General features: G+C 41.3%; 1 protein-coding gene across 1 annotated transcript in view; it reads left to right on the forward strand.

Annotated features, from left to right (window-relative positions):
• TMTC1 (transmembrane O-mannosyltransferase targeting cadherins 1) overlaps positions 1 to 24,201 on the forward strand; it is a gene marked incomplete at its 5' end in the record, with an annotated part of 270,826 nt that continues 246,625 nt past the window's right edge. Inside the window, 2 exon segments of the mRNA XM_029955518.1 lie at positions 1 to 191; positions 20,559 to 20,736. Of these exon segments, the coding sequence (XP_029811378.1) occupies positions 1 to 191; positions 20,559 to 20,736 (369 nt within the window).

The raw sequence follows: 24,201 nt of genomic DNA on the forward strand, positions 1-24,201 counted from the left end.
TGCCTGTGCTACGGCCGCTCCCTGCAGGGCGAGTTCGTGCACGACGACGTGTGGGCGATCGTGAACAACCCCGACGTGCGGCCCGGGGCCCCGCTCCGCTGGGGCGTCTTCACCAACGACTTCTGGGGCAAGGGCATGGCCGAGAACACCAGCCACAAGTCCTACCGGCCGCTCTGCGTCCTCACCTTCAAGTGAGTCTCACCTCGCGCTTGCAGCCGCTGCAGTTTCTCCTCGCCGCCGGCCCGAACTAGGCGAAGTTGCGGGACCGGCTTGGGGGAATGTTCCCTTTCTTGCGGCCCCTTCCCCTCCACGCCTCCCTCTTGCCCTACGGTCCCCGCCACTCCGCTCCGCGGTCCCCGGCCCCGCTTCTCTGGGCTCCCGGGGCGGTTCGGGAGGCGCGGGCTGGGAGTTGGGATCGAGTTTCTCGAAAGTCTGCGCTCTCGGCGGGCTGGTCTCTCGGGCGAGGACTGGGCGCGGGGCTTGTAGAGCTGCTCCCGCACCGCACCTCTGCCGGACAGCGGTCAAGTGCGACGGTGCGGGCGCAGCGAGTTCCGGACCTGGGGGCTGTGGTGGCAGTGCTTCCAAGTTGGGAATTTCTCGGAGGCCGTTGGGTAGCTTCGCTGATGGAGAGAGATCGGTCCCTTTGGGGTCGCATTCGAAGAAGAGGCGAGAGCTGTGAGCTGCCTGGGCTGCTTGGGTTTTGGGGCGGCGCAGCAGAGAGAGCAGAGGCTCTCCCCTGACCTGCAGCCTGTGGTTTGCTCTCCAAGCCTTTCCAATCTGCAGGTCTGCGGAAGGGCTCGGGATTTAGATTTTAAAAGATGCACGGCAAAGGAATGCAGAAGCGTGGGATCCTCTGGGGATGCCGGTGTCCCAGTCGAAATAGTTTTTGTTTTACAACCTCAGAGTCATGATTCAGCATTTCTGGTGTGAATAAAGTGTAAAGCGAGCCGAGAGAACGCCAGGTTTTTGTAGGGTGGAGTATTTTCTTGAATTTAAAAGAGGGCTTCAGATGGATGGGGAGGAGGGCTTTGTATGAGAGCTATCTTCCGTACACCATGAGCTTGACTCAACCCCTTATAATTTGTATTTAAGCTTAAAATGTGTCGGATAAAAACTCGAAATAATATTAGTTCAGTATCATCAGTGTTTTAAGTCTTTTCCAGTGAGTGTAATATGATCCCGTCTTTATGGCAATGGTCATCCGAGACGGGATAGGCACCTTGAAAAGCTTGCCTCTGGCCAGGAGGCCAAGGTCTCTTGACAGGTGGCTCAGATGACTTAGAAAAGGAAATCGTAGCAGTTGGCAGTAACTCATGGGCTTTTGACTTAATTTTTCCATTGAAAGTTCAGTGTCTTAAAGAGGGTGAGGAAATTGCACATTTGAATCTGAAGAGAATATTTTATAAACATTTTTCCTCTTAGGAAGTGGTTTTGGTGTTCAGCTGAAAGATAACCTCAGCTACTAAGTGAGTTGCTCAGTACTTTCAGTTTTCCAGATGTTTCTTAAAGCCTCCTTAGATGGCATAAATATATAGGTTTATTTCCTAGATTGACCTCCTTTTTCATTTATTACAGTGAGGGTTGGTTAATTTAAGGTGTGAAAGCTCACAGCACGAGATGTGCTTGGCTTATAACAGCCTTGGAGACAGTCTTGATCTGAGCATTTTCCACTTTAAAAGGTCAGGGCCGAACGCCTGTGCCCACTTGGTGGAGAGTGGGGAAGATGTTTTCACCTCTTGACTTTCTAAAATGTTCTTTCACTCATGCAGGAAATGGCAAGGACAGAGGAGAGAGGAGTGGGGGAGGGAAGTGGACAATGAAGCAAGGGCACTGATAAAGAGGAATGTTAGCAAGGGTTTGGGGGAACAGGGGAAAGGAAAAGGAGAGTTGGGAGGGCCAGGGCCAACTCCTCACTGTGTACTCACTGGTTACAAAATGCAGATTGGTGTCTAATGCCATTGGTCTTTGTATATTATCTCTGGTTTTTTTTTTTTTATGTGAAGATTGAGTTGCAGTTCTAAAGAGCAATACAGCACTAATTAGAAAGGGATAGATGTCTCTTCCAAAGAGAAAGTTCATCTTTCTGTGCTCACAGGTGTGGATTTAATAAGTAGAACCTGGAAGCTTTCTCCACACCGGATCTTCTGCAGTAGCATAAAGAGGGTCATGCATAAGAGCAGGTATCCATGATGCTAGACCCACCCAACTCTAAAGATTGTTGCAAGGAAGGACAGAGAATCACATTTATTAACTATTCAGTGTGAACCAAGCATTGGCCTAGGCACTTTATGTAGATTGTCTTTATGATCTTAATTTTAGTAGTGGTGAAAATAAAGTTAACGTGGCCTTTTATAAATACATATAGGGGCGCCTGGGTGGCTCAGTCGGTTAGGCGGCCGGCTTCGGCTCAGGTCATGATCTCATGGTTCGTGGGTTTGAGCTGTGCTGACAGCTAGCTCAGAGCCTGGAGCCTGCTTGGGCTTATGTACCTCCCTCTCTCTCTGACCCTCTCCTGCTTGCGCGGTCTCTCTCTGTCTCTCAATAAATAAATAAATAAATAAATAAATAAATAAATAAAAACAAAAATACATATAAACTATTTTAATTATATTTTAAGGTAGGCATGTTGAGTAAAAATCTTTGAGAATTCAAAATGATTTTTTATTTTTATTTTTATTAAAATTTTATTTTAACTTTTATTCACTATTGAGAGACAGAGAGACAAGAGCACAAGCTGGGAAGGGGCAGAGAGAGAGGGAGACACAGAATCCAAAGCAGGCTTCAGGCTCTGCGCTGTCAGCACAGAGCCCAATGTGGGGCTCAAACCCACGAACCATAAGATCATGGCCTGAGCTGGAGTCAGACGCTTTAATGCTTAACCGACTGAGCCACCCAGGCACCCCATGATTTCTTTTATTTTTTATTGTAAGAAGACAATATAAAATTTGACACTTACAACTTCTAAGAGCTTGATAAAATATTAACACAGGCACGAAGATTTATAACAGATCTCTGGCACTCATTTCTCTTGCATAACTGGAACTATATGCCTGCCAAACAGCAACACTCTGGGGCTCCCCTTCCATAATTCTATTTGCATTTCTATGCATTTGACGATTTTAGATACCTTATATAAGTACCATCATGTAGTATTTGTCCTGTGACTGGCTTATTTCACTTAGCATAATGTCCTCCAGGTCCATCCATGTTGTTGCATATGACAGGATTTCCTTTTTAAAGGCTGAATGATATTTCATTGTATGTATGTACCATCAAAATATTTTTTAATTTTTTTTTTTTGAGAGAGAGGGGGGTGGTAGGGGCAGAGAGCGAGCGAGACACAGAATCTGAAGCAGGCTCCAGGCTCTGAGCTGTCAGCAGAGAGCCCACGTGGGGCTCGAACGCACGACATCATGTCCTAAGCCGAAGTCAGATGCCTAACCAACTAAGCCACCCAGGTGCCCCTCTAGCACTTTTCTTTTTTTATCCATTCATCGGATGATGGGTAGTTAGGTTGTGCCATGTCTTAGTTAATTATGACTAATGCTGCAGTGAACTTGGGAGTGCATATATCTCTTTAAGATTATGATTTCAATTATTTGGAAAAACTTTTTTTTAATATTTTATTTATTTTGATACAAAGAGAGACAGAGCATGAGAGGGGGAGGGGCAGAGAGAGAAGGAAACATGGAGCTGGAAGCAGGCTCCAGGCTCTGAGCTAGCTGTTAGCACAGAGCCTGATGCGGGGCTCGAACCCACAAACGTGAGATCTGACCTGAGCCGAAGTCGGAGGCTTAACGGACTGAGCCACCCAGGCGCCCCTGATTTCAGTTATTTTGGATTTATAACCAGGGGTAGAATTGCTGCATTATAAGATAAGTGTATTTTTAACTTTTGGGGGAATCTGTGTACTCTCCTCCATGGGAACTGCACCTTCTACATTCCCACCAGAAGTGTACAGTGGTTCCAGTTACTCCACATCCTTGCCAACACTTGCTATCTTTTTTTTTTTTTTTTTCATAAAATCCAGCCTAATTAATTGGTGTGAGTGAGGTGGTAACTCATTGTGGTGTTGATTTGCATTTCCCTGATGATTACTGGTGTTAAGCATCTTTTCATGTACTTGTTAAACCATTGGTATTTTTTTTAAAGCATACTTGACATACAATGTCCAATTAGTTTCAGATGTACACCATAGTGATTTGATGTTTTAATACACTATAAAATGGTCCTCACTATTAGTCTCGTTATCATCTGTCACTATACAAATTTATTACAATATGATTGCCAAATTCCCTAGGCTGCACATTAGATCTGCATGATTTATTTATTTATAACCTTTCCCTATTTTACCTGCCCCCCCCCAACTAAGCCCCCCTTTGGTAACCAATCATTTGTTTCCTGCATCTGTGAGTCTGTTTCTGTTTTGTTCTCTTCTGTTTGTTTGGTTGTTTTGTTTTTTAAATTTCACATGTAAATGAAATCATATGGCATTCCTCTTTCTTTGCTTGACATGTTTCATTCTAGATCCATCCATGTTGTCACAAATGGCAAGATTTCATTCTTTTTTATGGCCAAGTCTATTTTGGGGTAATGTCTGCTCAAGCCCTTTGCCCAGTTTTTCCTCAGGTTATTTGTTCATTTGTTTTGTTTTGTTTTACTTTGAGTTGTAAGAGTTTCTTACCGATTTGGGATGTTAATAGCATATCAGATACATGGTTTGCAGATATTGTCTCCTATTCCGTAGGTTGCCTTCCCACTCTGTTGATTGCTTCCTTTGCTGTGTAGAGGCTTCTTAGTTTTATGTAGTCCTAGTTACCTAACTTGTTTTTATTGCTTTTGCTATTGGTGCCAGATTTAAAGAAATAATTGCTAAGCCTTAACATCATGAAGTTTTGTCCCTGTTTTTCTTCTGGGGGTTTTACAGTTTTAGGTCTGACATTTAAATTGTTACTACATTTCAAGTTGACTTTTGTGTTTGGTGAGAGATAAAGGTCCAGGTTTATTCTTTTGCATGCAGATAATCCAGTTTTCCCAGGACCCTTTGTTGGAGAGACTATCCTTTCCCCATTGTGTATAGTTGGCCTTTATGTTGATGATCTTTTGACCATATATGTGTAAGTTAATTTCTGGCCTCTCTATTCTTTTCCATTGGTTAATTAGTATGTTTGTTTGTATTCCTGTACTATATTGTTTTAATTACTGTAGCTCTGCATTATAGTTTGAAATCAGGAAGTATGATGCTTCCAAGCTTTGTTTTTTCTCAAAATTGTCTTGTGTATTTGGGGTCTTGTAGTTTGAAATGAATTTTTTTTTTCTATTTCAGTAAAAAAAGCCACTGGGATATTGATATGGAATACATTGACTCTGTAGATGGCTTTGATAGTATGCACATTTTACCAGTATTAAGTCTTCTGATCTATGAACATGAGACATCTTTTTTTAATTTGTGTCTTCTTTAATTTCTTTCATTAGTGACTTACAATTTTAATTATACAAGTTTTTCATCTCTTTGGCTAAGTTTAGTGCGAAGTATTTTATTCTTTTTGATGCTGTTGTAAATGGGATGGTTTTCTTAGTTTTGGATAGTTCATAATTAGAGTCTAGAAATGCAGCTAATTTTTGTATATTGATTTGTATCTTTCAATTTTACTGAAATTGAATATTCCCACAGTTTTTTTTTTAAATCTTTAGGGCTCTTTAATGTGAAAGATTGTGTCATATGCAAACAGATTTTTTTACTTGTTTTTTCCCAGTGTAAATGCTTTTTGTTTCTTTTTCTTGCCTAATTGTTATATGTAGAGTTCTATGCTGAATAGAAATTCAGGAGTGGACATCCTTGTCTTATTCTTGATCTTAGAGAAAAAGCTTTCAGTTTTTCACCATGGAGTATGATGTTAATTGTGGACCTTTTATGTATGACCTTTATTATATTGAGGTAAATTCTTTCTAAGCCTTGTTTTTGGAGATTTTTTACTATGAAAGGGTGTTGAATTTTGTGAGATGTTTTTCTTACATTTATAGACACAATCTTGTAATTTTTAGCCTCCATTTTGGTAATGTGGTATATAACATTAGTTGAATTATACATGTTGAACTATTCTTGCATCCTACGGATAAGACCCACTTGATTTTGGTGTATGTTCCTTTTATTGTGCTGTTGAATTCAGTTTGCTAGTATTTTGTTGAAGACTTTTGTATCTGTGTTTATCATGAAAGTTGGCCTGTAGTTTTATTTTCTTATAGTGTCTTTGGCTTTAAAACAAACCACCTTTTAATTTTGAGGGGCACCTGAGTGGTTCAGTTGGTTAAGTGTCCGACTTTGGCTCAGGTCATGATCTCATGGTTTGTGAGTTCGAGCTCTGCATCCGGCTCTGTGCTGACAGTTCAGAGCCTGGAGCCTGCTTGGGATAGTGTGTCTCCTTTTCTCTCTGCCCCTCCTCTGCTTGTGCTCTCTCTGTCTCTCTCTGTCAAAAATAAATAAATTAATTTTTTAAAAACCTTTTCATTTTGAGATAATTGTACATTCCCCAGTTGCAAATCATAATACAGAGATCTCTTATCCCTTTATCCATTTTCCTCTAGGGTCAAAGTCTTGCATAATTACTGTATAATATCACAACCAGCAAACTGAAATTGATACAATCCACAGCTTTTATTTAGATTTTACCAGGTTTACATATACTCTCTTTTTATTTTTATTTTTGTTCAGTGTGTATTTAATTCTATGCAGTTTTGTCAATGTAGATTTCCAAGATTGCCACTAGTCAAGATACAGGCCAATTTCATCACAAGGATCCTTCTGGCTTCTTTATCGTAATTATAAACACCTAACTTATAACAACCCCCTAGACCATAACACCCCACCCTACTTCCTAATCACTACTAATTTGTTCTTCATGTCTATAATTTTGTCATTTTGAGAAGACTGTTGGTGGAATCATATAGTATGTGACTTGTTCAGATTGGCCTTTTTTGCATTTAACATAATTCTCTGGAGTTTATTAAGATTATTGCATATCAATAGTTCATTCCTTCTATTGCTGAGTACTATTCCATTGTATAGATGTACAGGGTTTAGTCATTCACCTGTTGAAGGACATCTGGATTGTTTTCAGCTTTTGGCTCTTACAAATAAAACTGCCATAAACATACATTTACACATTTTTATGTGAACAGAAGTTTTATTTCTTTGGCATAAACATCCAGGATGGCAATTGCTGGGTCATATGGTAGTTGCATATTTAGTTTTTTAAGAAACTGAAAAACCTTTCCAGACCTTCCCATACTGTGTATGGGTAATCCAGTTACTTTGCTTCCTCATCAGCATTTGGCACTGTCACTGTTTTTTATTGTAGCCATTCTGATAGGTGTGCAGCGATAATCTCATTGTCATTTTAATGCGTCTTTCCCTAATGGCTGATGGTGTTAAATATACTTTCATGTGCTTATTTGCCTTCTGTATATCCTCTTTTTAAAACTATTTCTTTATGTCTTTCATCCATTTCCTAAGCGGATTTTTATTTTTGTTGAATTTTGAGATTTCTTCATATATTGTAAGTACCAGTCCTTCGACAGCTATGTGGTTGGCACATATTTTCTCCCATTCTGCAGTCTCCTCTTTATCCTCTTCAGAGGGTCTTTCCCTGTGCAAAACTCAAACCTAGTTTCTATTAAAAAAGTTTATTACCTTGAATGAACTTCACATATACTGAGAGCTGGAAATTACCTTAAGAATTAACAATAAATAAATATGTTAATTAATAACTATAGATGTGTAATGCTTGTTACTCTAAAGGTACTTGCATGTATAGAAAGATATTAATCATAGTTTTTCTCAGATAACAAATGACGGACATGGATTTTTAGAGGGTCTGCTTTTACTGGTTTGCAGGGTGGGGTATAAAGGAAAATGAAGGCAGTTTACCAAGATAGGGTGGCTTTGTACTATGACAGTTTAATGAAACTGGAACTTTGTTTCTTCGTAATTCCTGGCCTGTATTGCATTAGGTTATAGCTGTACAGGAGAAATTTCTTCGAGATATGGAAAGTGAAAGTGAGGCTGCCATGATCCCAGTCAGAAGGCTGGTGTAGGTTTTGTTGCTGTCACAGGTCTTGTGAGTTATTACAAACAGGACGGTTAACCTGCTGCTGCTGTGTGACAGTAACTAGGTCCATGGCACCTCCGGAACTTTCCAGATCATCGTGTCCTAGCTACTTGGTGTCATGGTGCAGGTGTGAGTGCAGCTCTGTAGGGAAGAGTGCTAGCCTGTTTGCAAGCCACTCACATCATTAAAGTTGGAGCCTTCGAGGCGGTGAGAAGCACCTTCGTGGCTTCCAGCTCTTCCTTCCTTTCCCCTACTTCAGGTCCCTCCTCTCCTCCCTCCCAAATGCCTGCCCTGCTGGCTTTTGACATCTGTTACGGACAGAAACAGAAGCCGTAGCTTTGCATAGGCTATTTAGCCAGCTTCTACAATTGTGAAAGGTCAAATCTCTACAGTAAATCCCTTCTGTCATATCGTTCCCAGTGGTTCCGCTTCTCCAGTCAAACTTTAACTGATACAAATGGTCATCTGTGTTCCTTGAAGTGAATTTAGAATTCTAATGAGTTTCTGTTTCTAGTCAAATCTTACATTCAGTCTTTTCATGAGATCATTTCCAAGGGCACACAGGAATATTTTTGGGCCCTTGTAGAGCAGAATCAAAACATCTGTGAAAACTTAATCTGCAGCAGTAGCCTTTTTTATTTTGCTTCTTTATCCTCCACTGGCCATGACCTGTTTTTAAGTCTGGAATCAGGACATTAAACGCATTAAGTCACTCGGTAGACACTTAATTGACACAGAACCAAAACCCATGATGCCCATAACCCCCATCTTGAAATACGGCCCTGATTGATTTAAAAGGTGCTTAGCTTTTCAATTTTATTTCCTTTCTACCTCTTTCCTCTTGAGAAGAAGCTCCTCCTGGATTGTTAGCAGTGCCATTCCACATCTGGAAGAAAGGAGAAACTTTCTTCAGCAAGAAAGGTCCAATGGTTTTCATGTAAAGATGGGGAAACGAAGGCAAATTAAATAATCTTAAAGTCTTGCTTCTCCCTCCTTGTTTAGGCTATTAGATCATAGTGTTCTGCCAGTTTGCTATAAAGTTTTATTTTATTGAAGGCTTCTGATGATGATATAAACCATAAGAGTGAAAGTGGGTGGTTTAAAATGTCAGAGTTAAAAAATAGAATATCTTAATATGCACAGCTGTAAGGATTTGCAACATTTTAATGCTTGGATCTGGAAAGGGTTCTTTTTTTTTTTTTTGCAGCAGTTTGCATCTTTTAGTCATAGATGATATGCCAACCATGAAAATCAGCTCTAGCCTCTGTGCCCAAAACCTGAAAGAAATGGTGGTGTGTTCATTTTGGTTCTGTTCCTTTTGATTTGTCCTCTTTGGAATTCATATTGAGATAGTCTATTGCAGCAAAACTCATAAGTTTGTGTTCTGAGTCTATGATAGCAGACAAATGGAGATTGTTTGACTAGATTGCCTAGGATTTTCAGTGATGGATATAGCCAAGGAAAAATATGATTGGAGGCAATAAAGAGTTTATAGAGAAAAATGAAAAAAATGGCTCTGAAAATTTCATGCCAACTAAGGTTTATCTTAGAAACCCCAAGAGGAGGGGTTAAGATTGTTGTCAGCTAGCATATACTTTAGATGTAAGATAAGCAGTGCAGGAAGGATAGAAAAGGAGAGGAATATATTTTAGAATTATGAAGGTTTTTGTAGGTGAGTCTCAATGAGGGCTTGGAAAATACCTTCTGAAGCAGTCTTTTTTTTTTTTTTTTTTTTAATCAACAAATGTCTTTTCTGTCTTCCTTTGGAGCTACATTCATGCTTTCCTTAACTTTTTTTCTTTAATTTTTTTTTTTTTAATTTGAGAGAGAGAGGGGAAGAGAGAGAGAGAATCCCAAGCAGGGTCCTGACACAGCGCTCCATCATGAGTAGGATGTTTAGCTAACTGAGCCACTCAGGCAACCCATGTTTTTCTCAACTTTGAATATATAGTTATCCCACTTAAAAGGATGGGGCTAGGGCAGGGATGCTTGACCATGTGAGAGTAATGGCACTCTTACTTTTCCAAATGATAAGAAATGGCTTCTGTTCTATGAGGCCCTATTGATCTGACTCCTGACCTCTACCCTCTAGTCTGTCAATCTATGACTCATTCTAGAGTTCTTATGCCCTTAACAGGCCAAACTTGCTGCTGCTGCCTTTGCACTTTGCACTTGCTGAAATGTTCTTCCCCCTGACCTGTGCCCTTTTGCTCTCGCCACCTTCAGTCTCTGTTCAAATGCCACTTCATCCTTGGCATCTTCCCTGGCCTCTCAATCCAGAATGGTAGACTCCCCTTCATATTTCATCCATACTCTCTCATGCTCTACCTTCTTTGCCTTAGTAGCCCTCATTTCTATCTGGCAACATGGATTTATTGTTGGTTTTTATCTTCTCTCACGGCTGTGTAAACTCCACGAGGTGTATCTTTAGCACCTGGAAAGCCCATGCAAAGTCGGGGCTTCATAAATACTTTGGAAAGAATGAATGAATTAATCATTTCCGTGAATGCTTGACTTTTTCAGGTAGATATTTAGGTAGGGCTACACCTTTAGAATATAGATAAAAAAAGTCTGCTTGACCTATTTCTTGGTTTATTTGCCGGTTTTCTTACTCCATCAAAGAGAAAAGTAGAGGTCCATACAGATGGTTCCAGTGGATCCTACTTACTGGGAGGTTAAAGGGCAATTTTGATTTTGAAAGGGGCAGCTGCGGCTCCCTGTTGTCACCTGCTGGAACTGTGACTCTCCTTGGAGAATGAGGACCTCCAGCATTCTCCTCTTGCATGCCATATTGATGTGTGATGGTTACTGGATGCTTGCTGTAAATTTTAAGTCTGTGCCTAGCAGTTGTACCTTCTGAGGCAAATCCCAGAATTACACAGGGTTCTCTCCATACCCTGCTGTCAGGGGACTAACGTTCATCCATGACTGTGTCCTACAGTCTATAAAGAATGGCCATGGTTTTTCTAGCCAATGAGGTAGACATGAAATATTATTTCCAGTTGGAGCAAATCGACTGTAAGGCCCTGAAAATACTTTCTCAAGGAAACTATTATGGCTGTGACTCTCTGTCCCAAGTATTGTAAAGAATTTTTCTGGTCTTTATCCCAGGTTCCTGGGAGCTTCTAAACCCTTGGAACTTCCTGAGTGATGAGAGTGTCTCTGTTGTTCATGGTGGGCCCAAGGTCACACTTGAGTTTATGTTAAGGAAGAGGTAACTCATGACGGGCCTCCAGAGAGTTTTGGAATGTGGGCTGGCTATGCTGGAAAGACCAAGCATATGATTAGAGAGATGGAACTTTGAGCCACATACCAGCCCTATCTTCTGACCTCTTGGAAGGGAAAAGGATGTTGGAGATTGAGTTCAGTCACATGGCCAATGATCGAATCAATCAACCTAAGTAATGAAACCCCACCTAAAAGTTTTGTTAAGTTTATTGGTTTATTTTAAGAGAGAGAGAAAGAGAGAGAGAGCGTGAGCAGGGGAGAGGCAGAGAGGGAGAGAGAAGATCCTAGGCAGGTTCTGCACTGTCAGCTGAGATGTGGGGCTTGATCTCACAAACTGCCGGATCATGACCTGAGCCGGTATCAAGTGTCGTCCTCTTACCCAGCTGAGCCACCCGGTGCCCCAGAAGCCCATTTAAAAACTTGACATGGAAGCTTGGGTGAGGTTCCCTGATTGGTAATCCTACATCATTGTGCTGAGAGGGTGATGTGTCCTGAAGACATGGATCTTTTCTTTTGACTGACTTTGATTTGTATCCCTTATAATAAAATTGCAGTCATAAGTATAACACTTTCTTAAATTCTGTCAGTCATCCCTGCAAATTACTAAGCCTGAGAGAATTGTGGGGACCCTCAAATTTGTGGCCGGTTGGTTAGCGGTGCAGGTGGCCTAGAGACCATTGAACTTGCAGTTGCTGTCTGAAGTGAGTGGAGTCCTAAGCAGGCGTTGTCCTCACATAAACTCTGGGTAGGCACTGTCAGAACTGCACTGCATCCAGAAACGTTACCAAACACATACCTTTAAAAGAAAACAAATTCGCAGGGACGCCTGGATGGCTCAGTCAGTAGACTGTTGAACTCTTGATTTTGGCTCTGGTCACGATCTGAGGGTCTTGGCATGGAGCTCCACATGGGGCTCCTCGCTGAGTGTGGAGCCCACTCACGATTCTCTCTCTTCCTCTGCCCCACTCCCCCACTTGTGATTGCGCTCTCTCTCGCTCTCTCGCTCTCTCTCAAATAAAAAAAATAAAAATAAAACACATTTGCTAAAAATGGACAACTCCATTGTAGTTATGACTGTATTTATATGCTATTTGGTGTTGATCTTTTAATTTTTATTATTTGCTGACTCTTTTTATGAAGTTTTTTTCTGGGACTTGCTGCCTTCTAGATATGGTCACTGATCCTCCTGTCCTCAATTTTCCCTCCCTTTCTCTGATGCCATTGCTACTCTGAGCACTTATGAGACAATAGTGACAGTAACTTCCCCTTGCAGGGGGAGTGGGCTCCTGACAAGCTCCTCTTCCCCTGCTCTCTCCCGATGGCTTCCTCGTAGCAGAGCGAGGACGCGTTGCCTTGAGCACAAACCCAACCATGAATTGTGTTTTTGTCTCAGAGCACCAATCTCCCCTTTGCACTGCTGTTTGCATTGGTACTTGAGAATCACATCCTTTGGTTCTTTGATACATTAAGTGATGATGATTTTCTGATTTATTCCTCATACTAGAGGGAACGCAGAAGAAGAGCAACCAAAATGATTAAGGGCCAAAGGGACTCGCCTTAGAGGAAAATGAGAAAAACCAGATGTTGTCATTTATTGGTTGAATGATCTAAGGAGACGATGGAAACCACTTACAAGCATTTGAGAGCTGGGAGGATGGCAAGAGAAGGGGAAGGAGAAAAATGAATGGGAATAGAGGAAGACAGGAGAATATCCGCGTGTTCAGTATTGGGCTGTGGGGACTCTCAAGGAAAGCGTTGGAGAACCCCTTGTTGGATAGCAGGAACAGACTGTAAAGGAGTAAGTGTCATTTTTTCTTTCCCCTACTTTGTAGTTCTTACTGGAAAAAAATGTAAACTGGATTTTCCTGGTAAGTGGGGCAAACAAATGTAGCCTTCCTTTCAGCTTTGAGATGCATGTCTCTCATTGTTCGAGTATCACCTGTTTTGAATCACTGGCTTGTTTGGGACAGATCTCTGGGCCCCATTTCAGATTTACTGACTTAGAGTGTCTTGGGATGAGATGAGGGAGTCAGCGATTGTAGCTAGATGCCTGGGGATTCCGAATCCTGGGAACCACTGGGACTCAATGGGAGCATATGTTTCATGAGGTTGAGATGCCAAATATCGCTGGTGTAATATACGAAAAGGAATTCCAAAGCTCACTGAGATAGGAATGCTGCAGTGCACTTATCGCATGCTGCCTGCCCACACCTTCTTCCCACCACTCTACTACGTTTCCTGGGAGGCCAGATGATCTTCCCTTCACGGAGGCATTGAGAAATACACTAGCAGGGGAGCACCCACAACTTCGGGAAGCTCTGCAGGGACTCTCTTCTGTAGGGCAGCTCTGGTGTAGGAGATGCTGCAGGTGAAGCGGGCTTTCTGATTTCTGTGGGGTGATGGGACCCTGGGGTGCCAGACGCCAAGTGGCAGAACTTAGCTGCCACAGACAAGGCGAGTGCTTTTACAGGACTGGCAGCAGGGATACAGTGGTAATCAGAATGTTCTGACCCCCTGGGGGAGATCATTGGTGGTGGCTAATTAGTCTTATTGTTCCCAGGAATAAAGTAGATGCGCAGCACTCTTAAATATTGCTTCCTTTGCATACCAGGAAAACTCCAGGTTTGGGGCCCAAACCAGACTTGAGTCATGATCTCTTCTGCAGGTTCCAGAACTCTGCCAGTTTGTTGAGATGGAGCTGTTTGATTGATGTGGAGTTGGGGTCACCTGGGGCAAGATCCTAGTATATTTCCGAGCAGAAATCTCTTCCAGAGATACAGCTTATTTTGTTTTCTTAAACCGGAACTATTTTCCTAAGAAGAAAATCCAAAGAGTAAGGGGCTTTATTTACCTAGAGCTCTGGGCTATGCAGGTGTGAGGAGAAGGAAGGGTGGCTGATGGAATGGCCTTCTTCTCCCTTTCCCACCCCTCCTCCTGTGACTTCTTGGTGACAAACTGTGTGACCCCGTGACCTTTTCTGGGGGCAGGTGCCCTCTGATTACTGTGATCCCATCATGGCCCCACCTTTTTGGGCAGTTTTATCAGGAGGCAGAGGAGCTCAGATCGAGGAGGGGTATTACCGTTCATATTTGCCCAAGTCTGGACGGCTTTCAACCAGCGGACACGGCTGTTCAGATTTTTTCTGAAAAATAAAATTTCCTGTTAAGCTTTAAATGAGAAATGAAGGCTAAATGAAATAAAATTAGAGATTCTTAGTGTTGAAAAGATGATCTTTTCAACTTCCAACTTAATGTAAGTTTATGTGCTCATTTAGTAAACTTTCATTTAGAATCCACCGTTGTCGCCCTGGCCAGCAGGGCGGAAAATCCTCGTGGGTTCTTTTCCTGAGGGAGGGAGAGAAAACAGGGCAGGAGAGGGGAGACGCAGAGAGTGAAGACACAACACGCGGTTTCTGATCAAGCCTCTAGCTTCTTCGTCTATTAGGAAAATAAATCCTCTTATATAGAATTTTGGGGTGGGGAACTGACCCGGGTTGGTTGCCAGGTAACAGAGTCAAATGAATATCAAAAGAAGCGCCCAGACTTGCCTCTGCAATGCTGGGGAGGGGGAGCTAGCGCTAAATAATCCAAAATAAGGTTTTGATCTTTTGTGCACCTTGGCCAAATCTACGTCTGGCGCAGCAAGACAGTCGCCAAAATTATTTGGGCCAGGAAATGGCAATCTCCAGCCTCCAGATTGCAAATCTTGTTTTTTGGTTGCTCCCTGGAGAGCAAATATCCTTGCCTGAGGCAGCCAGAAAACTTGGCGGCTCCCGACACACCGTGTGCTAAGTGAGATAGATACAATGAAGAAAAGAAATTAATGTTTTGCAGTGTATGAAAAAATGCTTATAATATTTGAGGAATATAGTAAAAGAGTTTTAAGAAACTGATGTGTGCTATAATGGAGTATGTTCAGGGTGACATGGAACCCCAGAGACTGTTCTTAGGTGGTGTTTCAGGTGTGCAGATTATCATGCTTCTGCCTGGACATTTCTGGGTGTCCAAATACCACTTCTGGTTTTAAATATTACTTCTTTGTTTTTGAGCGGAGGCCTGTCTCATCATAGTTGGTTCGTATTGTAGTAAATTGTGAGTACTTGCACCATCTGAATGGGCATATATTTCCAGGTGGCCATGTAGTCCTAGAATTGCCAGGTCTCCGAATACCTCAAGAGAAGCTGGAAATTTTTATATGAAAGAACCTGTTTTAACAATGTTGAGGGTAAGGGAGAGGGGAAAAGGGAGTGCTGGGCATTGAGGAAGGCACTTGTTGGGATGAGCCCTGGGTGTTGTATGGAAACCAATTTGATAATAAATTATATTTTTTTAAATGTTGGTAAATTCAGTCAGGGCCCCTGGGTGGCTCAGTCAGTTAAGCATCTGACTCTTGATTTCAGCTCAGGTCATGATCTCAGGGTTGTGGGATCAAAGCCTGCCTCTGGCTCAGTGCTGGGTATGGAGCCTGCTTAAGATTCTCTCTCTCCCCCTCTACCACTGGCTTGTGCATGCTCTCTCCCCACCACCACCCCCTCAAAAAAAGTTGGTGAAAGAGAGAAAGGGTATACAGATGAAACAAAATAATTTGCAGGCTAAACTTGGCCCTTGGGCAGTCTATTTACAACATCGTTATTGGATCTTAGTTTCCACCCAGAGAGGTACATGAGTAAGTGCATTGCTTCAATATTCCATTCATCATTCATTCATTCATTTGTATATCCACCCATTTATCCACTTAATTTTGGCAGCCATGAACCAGGCAGTGTGCTGGACACTAGGGATATAGCCATAACAGGCAAAGATGATTTCCCTTGGAGAATTTGGTATCATTTCTGTCATCTTTCTCTAGGCTGAGCATCCTCCCTTTCCTCAAGCCTGCCTTCCTGAGACATCACTTTGAGACTCCCCATCCATCAACATCCTGGAGCTCTCCTATGAAGATGCTTCAGCATTAAGGTGGCACCCAGAGGGGCCGCTGCCCCACATTGGATACCACCCACCTTCCCTGTCCCTCATGCAGCAGAATGTCTCCCTCTTTCCTCTGTCTGCCTGGTAGGTTCTCCCATTGCTAGATTTCTGCCACTGTTAATTATCTGTCTCTCTTACTCCAGTAGCAGATGCCATGTCTTCTCTCTGTATCTCTGAGCTCTACATCACATGTAGTAGGTACTCAATAAATACCTGTTAGGGTGGATTGAAATGAAAATTAGTTGGACTTTTGCAGACCCCTGTCTGTGGTTTGGTCTGTTTTGATAACCAGGACACAATAACTCTTTGAGTTTAGAGTAAACTAAGAGCCCTTGGACAATACTGTGTGAATAGTTTTAGTCTACATTGCAATTGTTTTGTTCCCTTTAAGTCTAAATGGGGGATTTTGCTCTTACCCATATTCTTTGTAATCCTGTAATAATTAACTAACAATAGCAGAGATTTAAACCCTTTGTGAATCTTAGTCTCCCATTACAATGACTCCTTCCCAGATACAGGCTTGCTGGCAAGCTTGGTTAGCATACACTACAGATCTAGCTAAGTCTTGGATAGAAATATTGGAGAGACCAGAGATAATGTCAGAGTCTTGTGACTTACATTGAAGGTCTCCATCTAAGGAGACATTGATCATTATTCACTGCTCTTTGTGTTTGCTACAAATGCATCTTCTTGTATCTTGTACACAAGGTGATTCTGAAAGATTTTTGATAAATGTCTGTTAAAATGAATATATGATGTGTCTGACACATCCCCTGCCCTATTAAAATGTGAGGTTAGTAAGTTAAACTCCCTTTTCGTGAACCCATATTGGCTCCTAGGATCAGAGATTCTTTTTCCAGTGCTCACAAATAACATTTTGTTATTATTTCATATCAAGATCACTTGTCTATAGTTTGGAGAGTTCACTCTCTATCTTTTTAGATTCTTGGGAAATTCACCTAGCTTTAGATTCTCAGTAATTTCTTGAAGATTTGCCATGTGAGAGGCTTGCAGCTACCTTAGCACTGCAGTGGCTCCCCATTCAGTAATTTATTTTTATATTTTGGGGTCTAAATGTATTCACTTAAAACACCAAGCATTCTGTCCTACTGGTTTCTAGGAATAATAATATGATGGTAGCTATATTTGTGGGGAACATTATAGCATGCATAAACTTGTCAAATCATTAAGTTGTACACTTGAAACTAATGTAATATTGCGTGTCAACTATACTCAAATTAACCCCCCCAATAATCTGTATGGATAGCACCTGTACATTTTCAGATATGATACATGTGGATTACGAAGGTGACTCATGCCTGTCATTTTGTATCATTTTTAGAAGAGGTGTGTCACACACCTCATAAAAGTGTGATAATATACTAATAACATCTTAAAAGGTGTTTTTTACTTTTCAGGTGGTTGAATAACTTTGGAAAAATAATAAATATTTTGTTCTCTTTTTAAAAGCAGTGCTGTTAATTTATAATCCAGAATTATGATTTGAAGTATAATATCTGTGGGAATGGTCAAACACATCAGGGATTTGGCTTCCTAGATGTCTCTCCTTCTCTCTATTGTCATCTTATGATTATCACAGTAAGATGCATCCTTGTATACTAAAAGGGAAAGTTCTGTTTCTTCTTATACTCCAGACTTCTGACACCAGATATGTAGGACTTTTTTCCACAGTGACCAGTTCTCAGTGTCCTGTGACACTGTATCTGGGTATCCTGCAAGTCAATTTAATTCTGCCACTGTCTGTCTGGAGTTAGCATCAGATCCCCTGGGGTAAGGGCTCATTTCCACAAGATTGACCCCATTTCGGGTACCACTTGCAAGTCATGGGTCCCTAGGTTGCCATACTTCTGTCCAACTTGGTAGTAAATCAGGATTCCCATGACCTCCTCCTCAGTTTCCATAATTTGCTCTAATGGCTCACAGAACTCGAGGAGACAGTGTTTACTGGCTTATTAAAGAGTAAAGGATACAGATGAACAGGCGATGAAGAGATGCTTAGATGGCGTCTGGAGGGTCCAGCGCACAGGAGCTTCTGTCCCTGTGAAATCGGCATAGGTTACGTGCCCAGCAGTGGATGTGCTCAGCAGTGTGGAAGTTGTCCCACACCTGCGGTTCACAGCTTTCTATGGAGGCTTCATCACGTAGGCATCACTGATAATTAACTCAGCCTCTAGCCCCTCTCCAGTCCCTGGGGTGGGAGTGGAGGGGGGAGGGAGAGAAAGGCTGAAAGTTCTAAGCTTCTAATCATCACTTGATCTTTCTGGTGACCAGCCCCCATCCAGAAGCCATCTAGGAGCCCACCGAGAGTCACTTTATTAGAGTGAAAGGTAATCCTGTCACTTAGGAAGTTCCAAGGGATTTAGGAGTTCTATGTCAGGAACCACGGCCAAAGACTAGATATTAGAACAAAAGATACTGCTAGTACCTGTACGACTTGAGAAATTACAAAGGTTCTACCGTCTCTACCAGGAGTTGGGATGAAGACCAAAATACATATTTATTATATCACAATGTCAAATCTATCTGTTTATATCTGTATCTATATCTATTTATATCTATCTTTAAACACTTCAGGTTATTTCCTAATGGAAAATTCCTAGAAGTGGAATTTTTGGTCAAAGGTTATGCACTTCTTTTAAAAAATTTTTTAAATGTCTATTATTTGTTTTTGAGGAGAAAAAGCACTAGTGGGGAATGGGCAGAGGGAGAGAGAGAGAGAGAGAGAGAGAGAGAGAGAGAGAGAGAGAGAGAGAGAATCCGAGGCAGACTCCAGGCTTCGAGCTGTCAGCACAGAGCCTGACATCAGGCTTGAATTCACGATCCGTGAGATCATGACCTGAGCCTTAGGCTTAACCCACTGAGCCACCCAGACACCCCCAAAAGTTAGGTACTTCTTAAAGCCTTTGTTATGTATTGATAAATTTGAGACCTTCCCAGTGGTTGTGAGATAGACTGTGTTTTGTATTTTTGTCATGGGTGTGAATGAACTTTAAATGAATGGTTTAGTTGGTCTGGAAAGCTTAGCTTGATGAAATGGACAGGTGTAAAATCAGCCTCAGGAGGATGGGCTCTCTGGGACTGCACCCTAAGTTCTCCGAGGACAGGGACCTGGTCTTGCCCTTCCCACAGCTTCACCCTCCGGAGCTTCCTGATTTCCAGCAGCTCTCTCCCCGTGGGTGTGTGCTCTCCCGCTGGAATGGGATGGGAGTCTCCCTTCTCTAGCTGCTCCTCCTGCCCATTCCTCTTTCCTTCTAGATGGGCCATGTCATACCACACGCCTGTCTTAAGGACTCCGAGTGGCGCGTCTGCCACATACAGCTGGCTTGAACCTTACCTTGGGACCCTGAAGTTGGATTCCACAAAGCGGAATCTGGGCTCAGTTAGGACCGTGATTACTTCATCAGTGGGAATGAAAATGGAGTCAGTTAGTACCTATGATGTTTATATTCATGTGTCCAAATAAAGCTTGAGATGTTTAAAATCCTGTTAAATTTGTGCATGAATCAATTTAGAATATGCATATGCCATTGCTAAAGTTGACTTTTACATTTTCAATTGTTTTGGCAGAGGAGGTATTTCTATAAGAGAAGCAGATTAAGGGCATGAGAATAAAGACATGGGATTTCTGTTTCAGCAAAATAAACGGGAACATAGACAATGACAGGCCGTCGATCCCCTGTGAGGCGGTAATTAACGACCATTCCGGTGCGTAGTCTGGAAACTCGGTGCCTGGCAAGTCTGCTGGGTGAGAGAACACGTTCATGCTTGATTTGTCCCAACTGTGACCACAGTCACAGTCTCGTGGCTTTTCTCTCCTCTCCAGTGGCAGCGGCTCTGACCCAGAGCGCTATGGACTTGCTTTTGAGCACTCAGCACCTTGGGAAGAGCTGGCAGTGAAAGCCCGAGTCTCATGGGGCTGTTTGCATGGGCCCCGGAGTAAAGGAGACACAGATTCAGCATCCAGCGGCCTGCCTTCTCAGTGAGGCCACAGGGTTTTCGGAAATAATATTGTATTGCTTTTGCAATGATTTTTTTCAGATAGGAAAACTCTGAAATAGGGAAAAAATGTTACGTGCATCTAGAATAACCTGATGTTGGCAGTCATCCATTAAAAATAAGTGATTGAATAGCTTATCTTTTTTAAATAAATGATCAGTTCCCTCTGCTTTCCTTGTGCTTATGTTTTCCGTTTGTGGCTGATTCCGTTTTTGTTTTTGTCCTTTTTTTTTTTCAGGCTGAACATATTTTTGACTGGTATGAACCCATTCTACTTTCATGCAGTGAACGTGATTTTACACTGCCTCGTGACTCTTGTCCTGATGTACACCTGTGACAAAGCTGTCTTCAGGAATCGCAGACTTGCTTTTGTTACGGCATTTCTTTTTGCTGTGCATCCTATCCACACGGAGGCAGTGAGTATCCCTGGAACTCAGTGAAACAATGAACTAAAAAGCCAAAAAACACAAAAACACAAAAAACAAACAAACAAAAAACCCTGAGCCTTTCAAAACCACGGGAATTCAACACACCAGTAGTGTTTGTCTTTATGTATAAATCATTCTGCTTGACAATTCTTCGTTTTGAATATTCAAACGTCCTTTAGAATTTAACTCTTTTCTAAGTAACCACTGTTATTATTACACATAGTAATACACGGCCAGAGTTTATGTGAATAAAATGTAAGTTCTAATGTGTTTTAAACAACACAGGGCATTTCGAGATACTTGTCATGCCAAGACATTGTTCCTGCTCTCCATTTGTATTTTACCTTTTCTCTCTGTGCTTCATATTTATAATATTTATGATGCTGAGCCATGAGTGAGAGGAAAGACTAAAAAGTTAGACTGACATTCTTCAAATTAGAAAGACAGATTTATGAAATGGATCTATAAATAGGTTTCCAAGTTATTTCGTGTGAAGTGTAGTTATTTGGTGGATGATGAAAAATTTATTTAAAAGATAGTTCAGATGTGTGGTCCTTTAAAATAGGGATTTAATCATGCACCAAGAAGGCATTATCAATTTACCTCGTTTCACATATCAGTAACACTTGGTTTATTTTAGTATAACTCAGTAACCACAGTTGGCTTATTTTATATGTATTGCTAGGGGCAGTGAAGACTTCCTAAGGGGTTTGTGGTCCCCACGGTTTTAAAAGAACCATTTCCAGAACCTCAGCTTGATCTGGACATTTTCCTACCATCTGTCGTCTGAGAACATGCCTGGGGTCAAAGTGTCAAATTAGTTTTCCTCTCCTCCTCCCATTTCTTTTTAAAACCCTGTTTATTTATTTATTTTTGAGAGAGAGAGAGAGCTAGAGAGAGAGAGGGAGACTGAGAATTCCAAGCAAGCTCCTCACTGTTAGTGCAGAGTCTGAGGAGGGGCTCGAACTCACCAACTGTGAGACCATGACCTGAGCCGAAATCAAGAGTTGGATGCTCAACCAACTGAACCACCCAGGCCCACCCTACCTCCTGCCCTTTCAGTTGTCCTTTTCTCATTGAAAAATAAAAAGGAATGTCTCAAATACATCAGATTTTTACTTTGCCCCAGGTGTATAGATCTCTGAGGTATCTTACAAAGAAACAACTTGATATATTGGTGTTGGCAAAGCCTCCTCCAGTTAAGGCATCATAGACCCGAAGTAGGGCTTCATTTCACTCTCTGTTCTTACACATATTTCTGTAAAGAATAGAGCATAGCATTAGAGGTAGGGTACAGTGGCCTGGGTTGATCTTCTGAATTCAGAAGTGAGATGGTTGTCATGGGAATGCATAGTAATACGTTTATTTGAACATAAGTCTCATTTGGCCAGTTGGTTTTGTAATGAGGACAGGTTTTGCCAGTTAGGCTATATGATGGACATTTTCCACAAACAATATTGTAAATCTATAAGCCCAAGGTTTTGATAACAAATATATTTGGAGTGAGTGACAAAAAATTTTTATAAAAGAATTACATTACTTAAGGTAAATTTTCCAGCTCTTTCTTGAGTATTTTGGACTGAAAAGGTGTCTCTAAGTGGATGACTATGAGGTATATAAGTAATAGTCCTTTGGAAAGTCTTGGTGATGCCGTTTTTGCTGTACTTCTGAGAAACTATGAAAGCAAATGACTCCTCTGACGGGTACTCTCCTGGAGGGCGTGCTGAAACTCTCGGCTTTCAACCAAATTAAAGGAGGAACTGATTGAATTGTCAGCTGTTAGGTCACTAAACATTATCTAATATGATAGATCACTATGATTTTGCAGATGATCTTAGTATTCAAAGAGTTGAGTCACTGCTATATTATGGCTACTTCAGTCTCATTTATTTATGTATTAGTTGGTTATAGATAATTGAACTTATTGACAAGAAACCTGCTATACCTGTTATTAAGAACTGTATTTTTATATCTAAGAGCTCTTTATTACTTTTTGTAATTTGTGATGTATCAAACAATTGTACATTAATACTAAGTAGAATAATAATGTAAAATTGAAAATTTAACAGTTGTGATCACAGGGAAGGTTACAATATATTTAAATGTATAAGTATTTTTATTACAGAGAGGGAAGATTGTAAGTAGAATATATATATTATATAATAACTATGTAGTACATTAGGAAACAATGCTGAGGGGGAAATAAAATAGAAATATGAGTTCAAAGGGGAAATGGGTGTGAAATGTCCATCGTTTAATGAAGAGCTTGTTCATATTTGTGTAAATGGAGAGTAATGAGCTTCAAATTGCTGTGGTACATTCCAGCTTCCATTTGGTACATTTAAAACGGTAATATTATAGAGTCTTATTTTAAAATGTCAGTATTTACAATGCATGGGAAATTAGGTCTTTGCAAGTATTTAAAATTATGATGAAAAATTTTAGATATGAATTTTAAAAGATGAGAGAGATACATACCTGTTAATATTCTTTTTGGAAGAAATAATAAAAAAAAACTACTACCCTTAGCCATAGAGAATATATGATGCCAGGTCAAAGTACAATTGAAAATACGAGCGTGGAGTGTCTTGGGGAACATTTCTGCAGGAAAGAATAAGTGAATAGGACAATAACAGCCTTTAAAAAATTTTTTTAAATGTTTTTATTTATTTTTGAGAGAGAGAGAGAGCATGAGCGGGGAGGGGGGGCGGTCAGAGAGAGGAGTCACAGGATCTGAAGACAGGCTCCAGGCTCTGAGCTAGCTGTCCGCACAGAGCCTGACGCGGGGCTTGAACTTACGAACCGTGAGATCATGACCTGTGCTGAAGTCAGACACTTAACCGACTGAGCCACCCAGGTGCCCCTGGACAATAACAGTCTTAATTCTCTGCTTGCAAAGAGGGAGAGCAGGTAACCTTGGACAGTGAGATCATGAGCTGGTAAAGTTAGGTTGAGTTCTAAGAAAAAAGATGAATCCTGTTAGCAAAGTGACCTTTAGGAAAAGGTTTCGATAAGGGGACATCTTGGGTGGCTTGATCAGTTGAGCATCCAGCTCTTGGTTTCAACTCCGGTCATGATCTCACGGTTTGTGAATTTGAGCCCTGTATTGCACTGTCAGTGCAGAGCCTGCTTGGGATTCTCTCTCTCCCTCTCTATCTGCTCCCCATCCCCGCCACACTTGTGTGCTCTCTCTCTCTCTCTCAAAATAAATAGACTTAAAAAAAAAAAGGTTTCAATAAGCTTTTGTACTAAAAAAAAAAATCCATGATAGCTCAATTATAGGGACAAAAGAGTCTGAGAGCTGGACATTTAGGGAAGAAGTTGAAAGAAACTTTGCATTCACAAGGAATGAGAGAAGTGTAGGAAGGAAGTGAAGAAATTTGACTTATATAACAATCTATACTAGGAAGTAAAATCAAGGGACTATTTTCCAGTTATAGGTAATAGTTTAGG

This window comes from Suricata suricatta, chromosome 10 (genome assembly GCF_006229205.1).
Source record: "Suricata suricatta isolate VVHF042 chromosome 10, meerkat_22Aug2017_6uvM2_HiC, whole genome shotgun sequence".
Lineage (NCBI taxonomy): Eukaryota > Metazoa > Chordata > Mammalia > Carnivora > Herpestidae > Suricata > Suricata suricatta.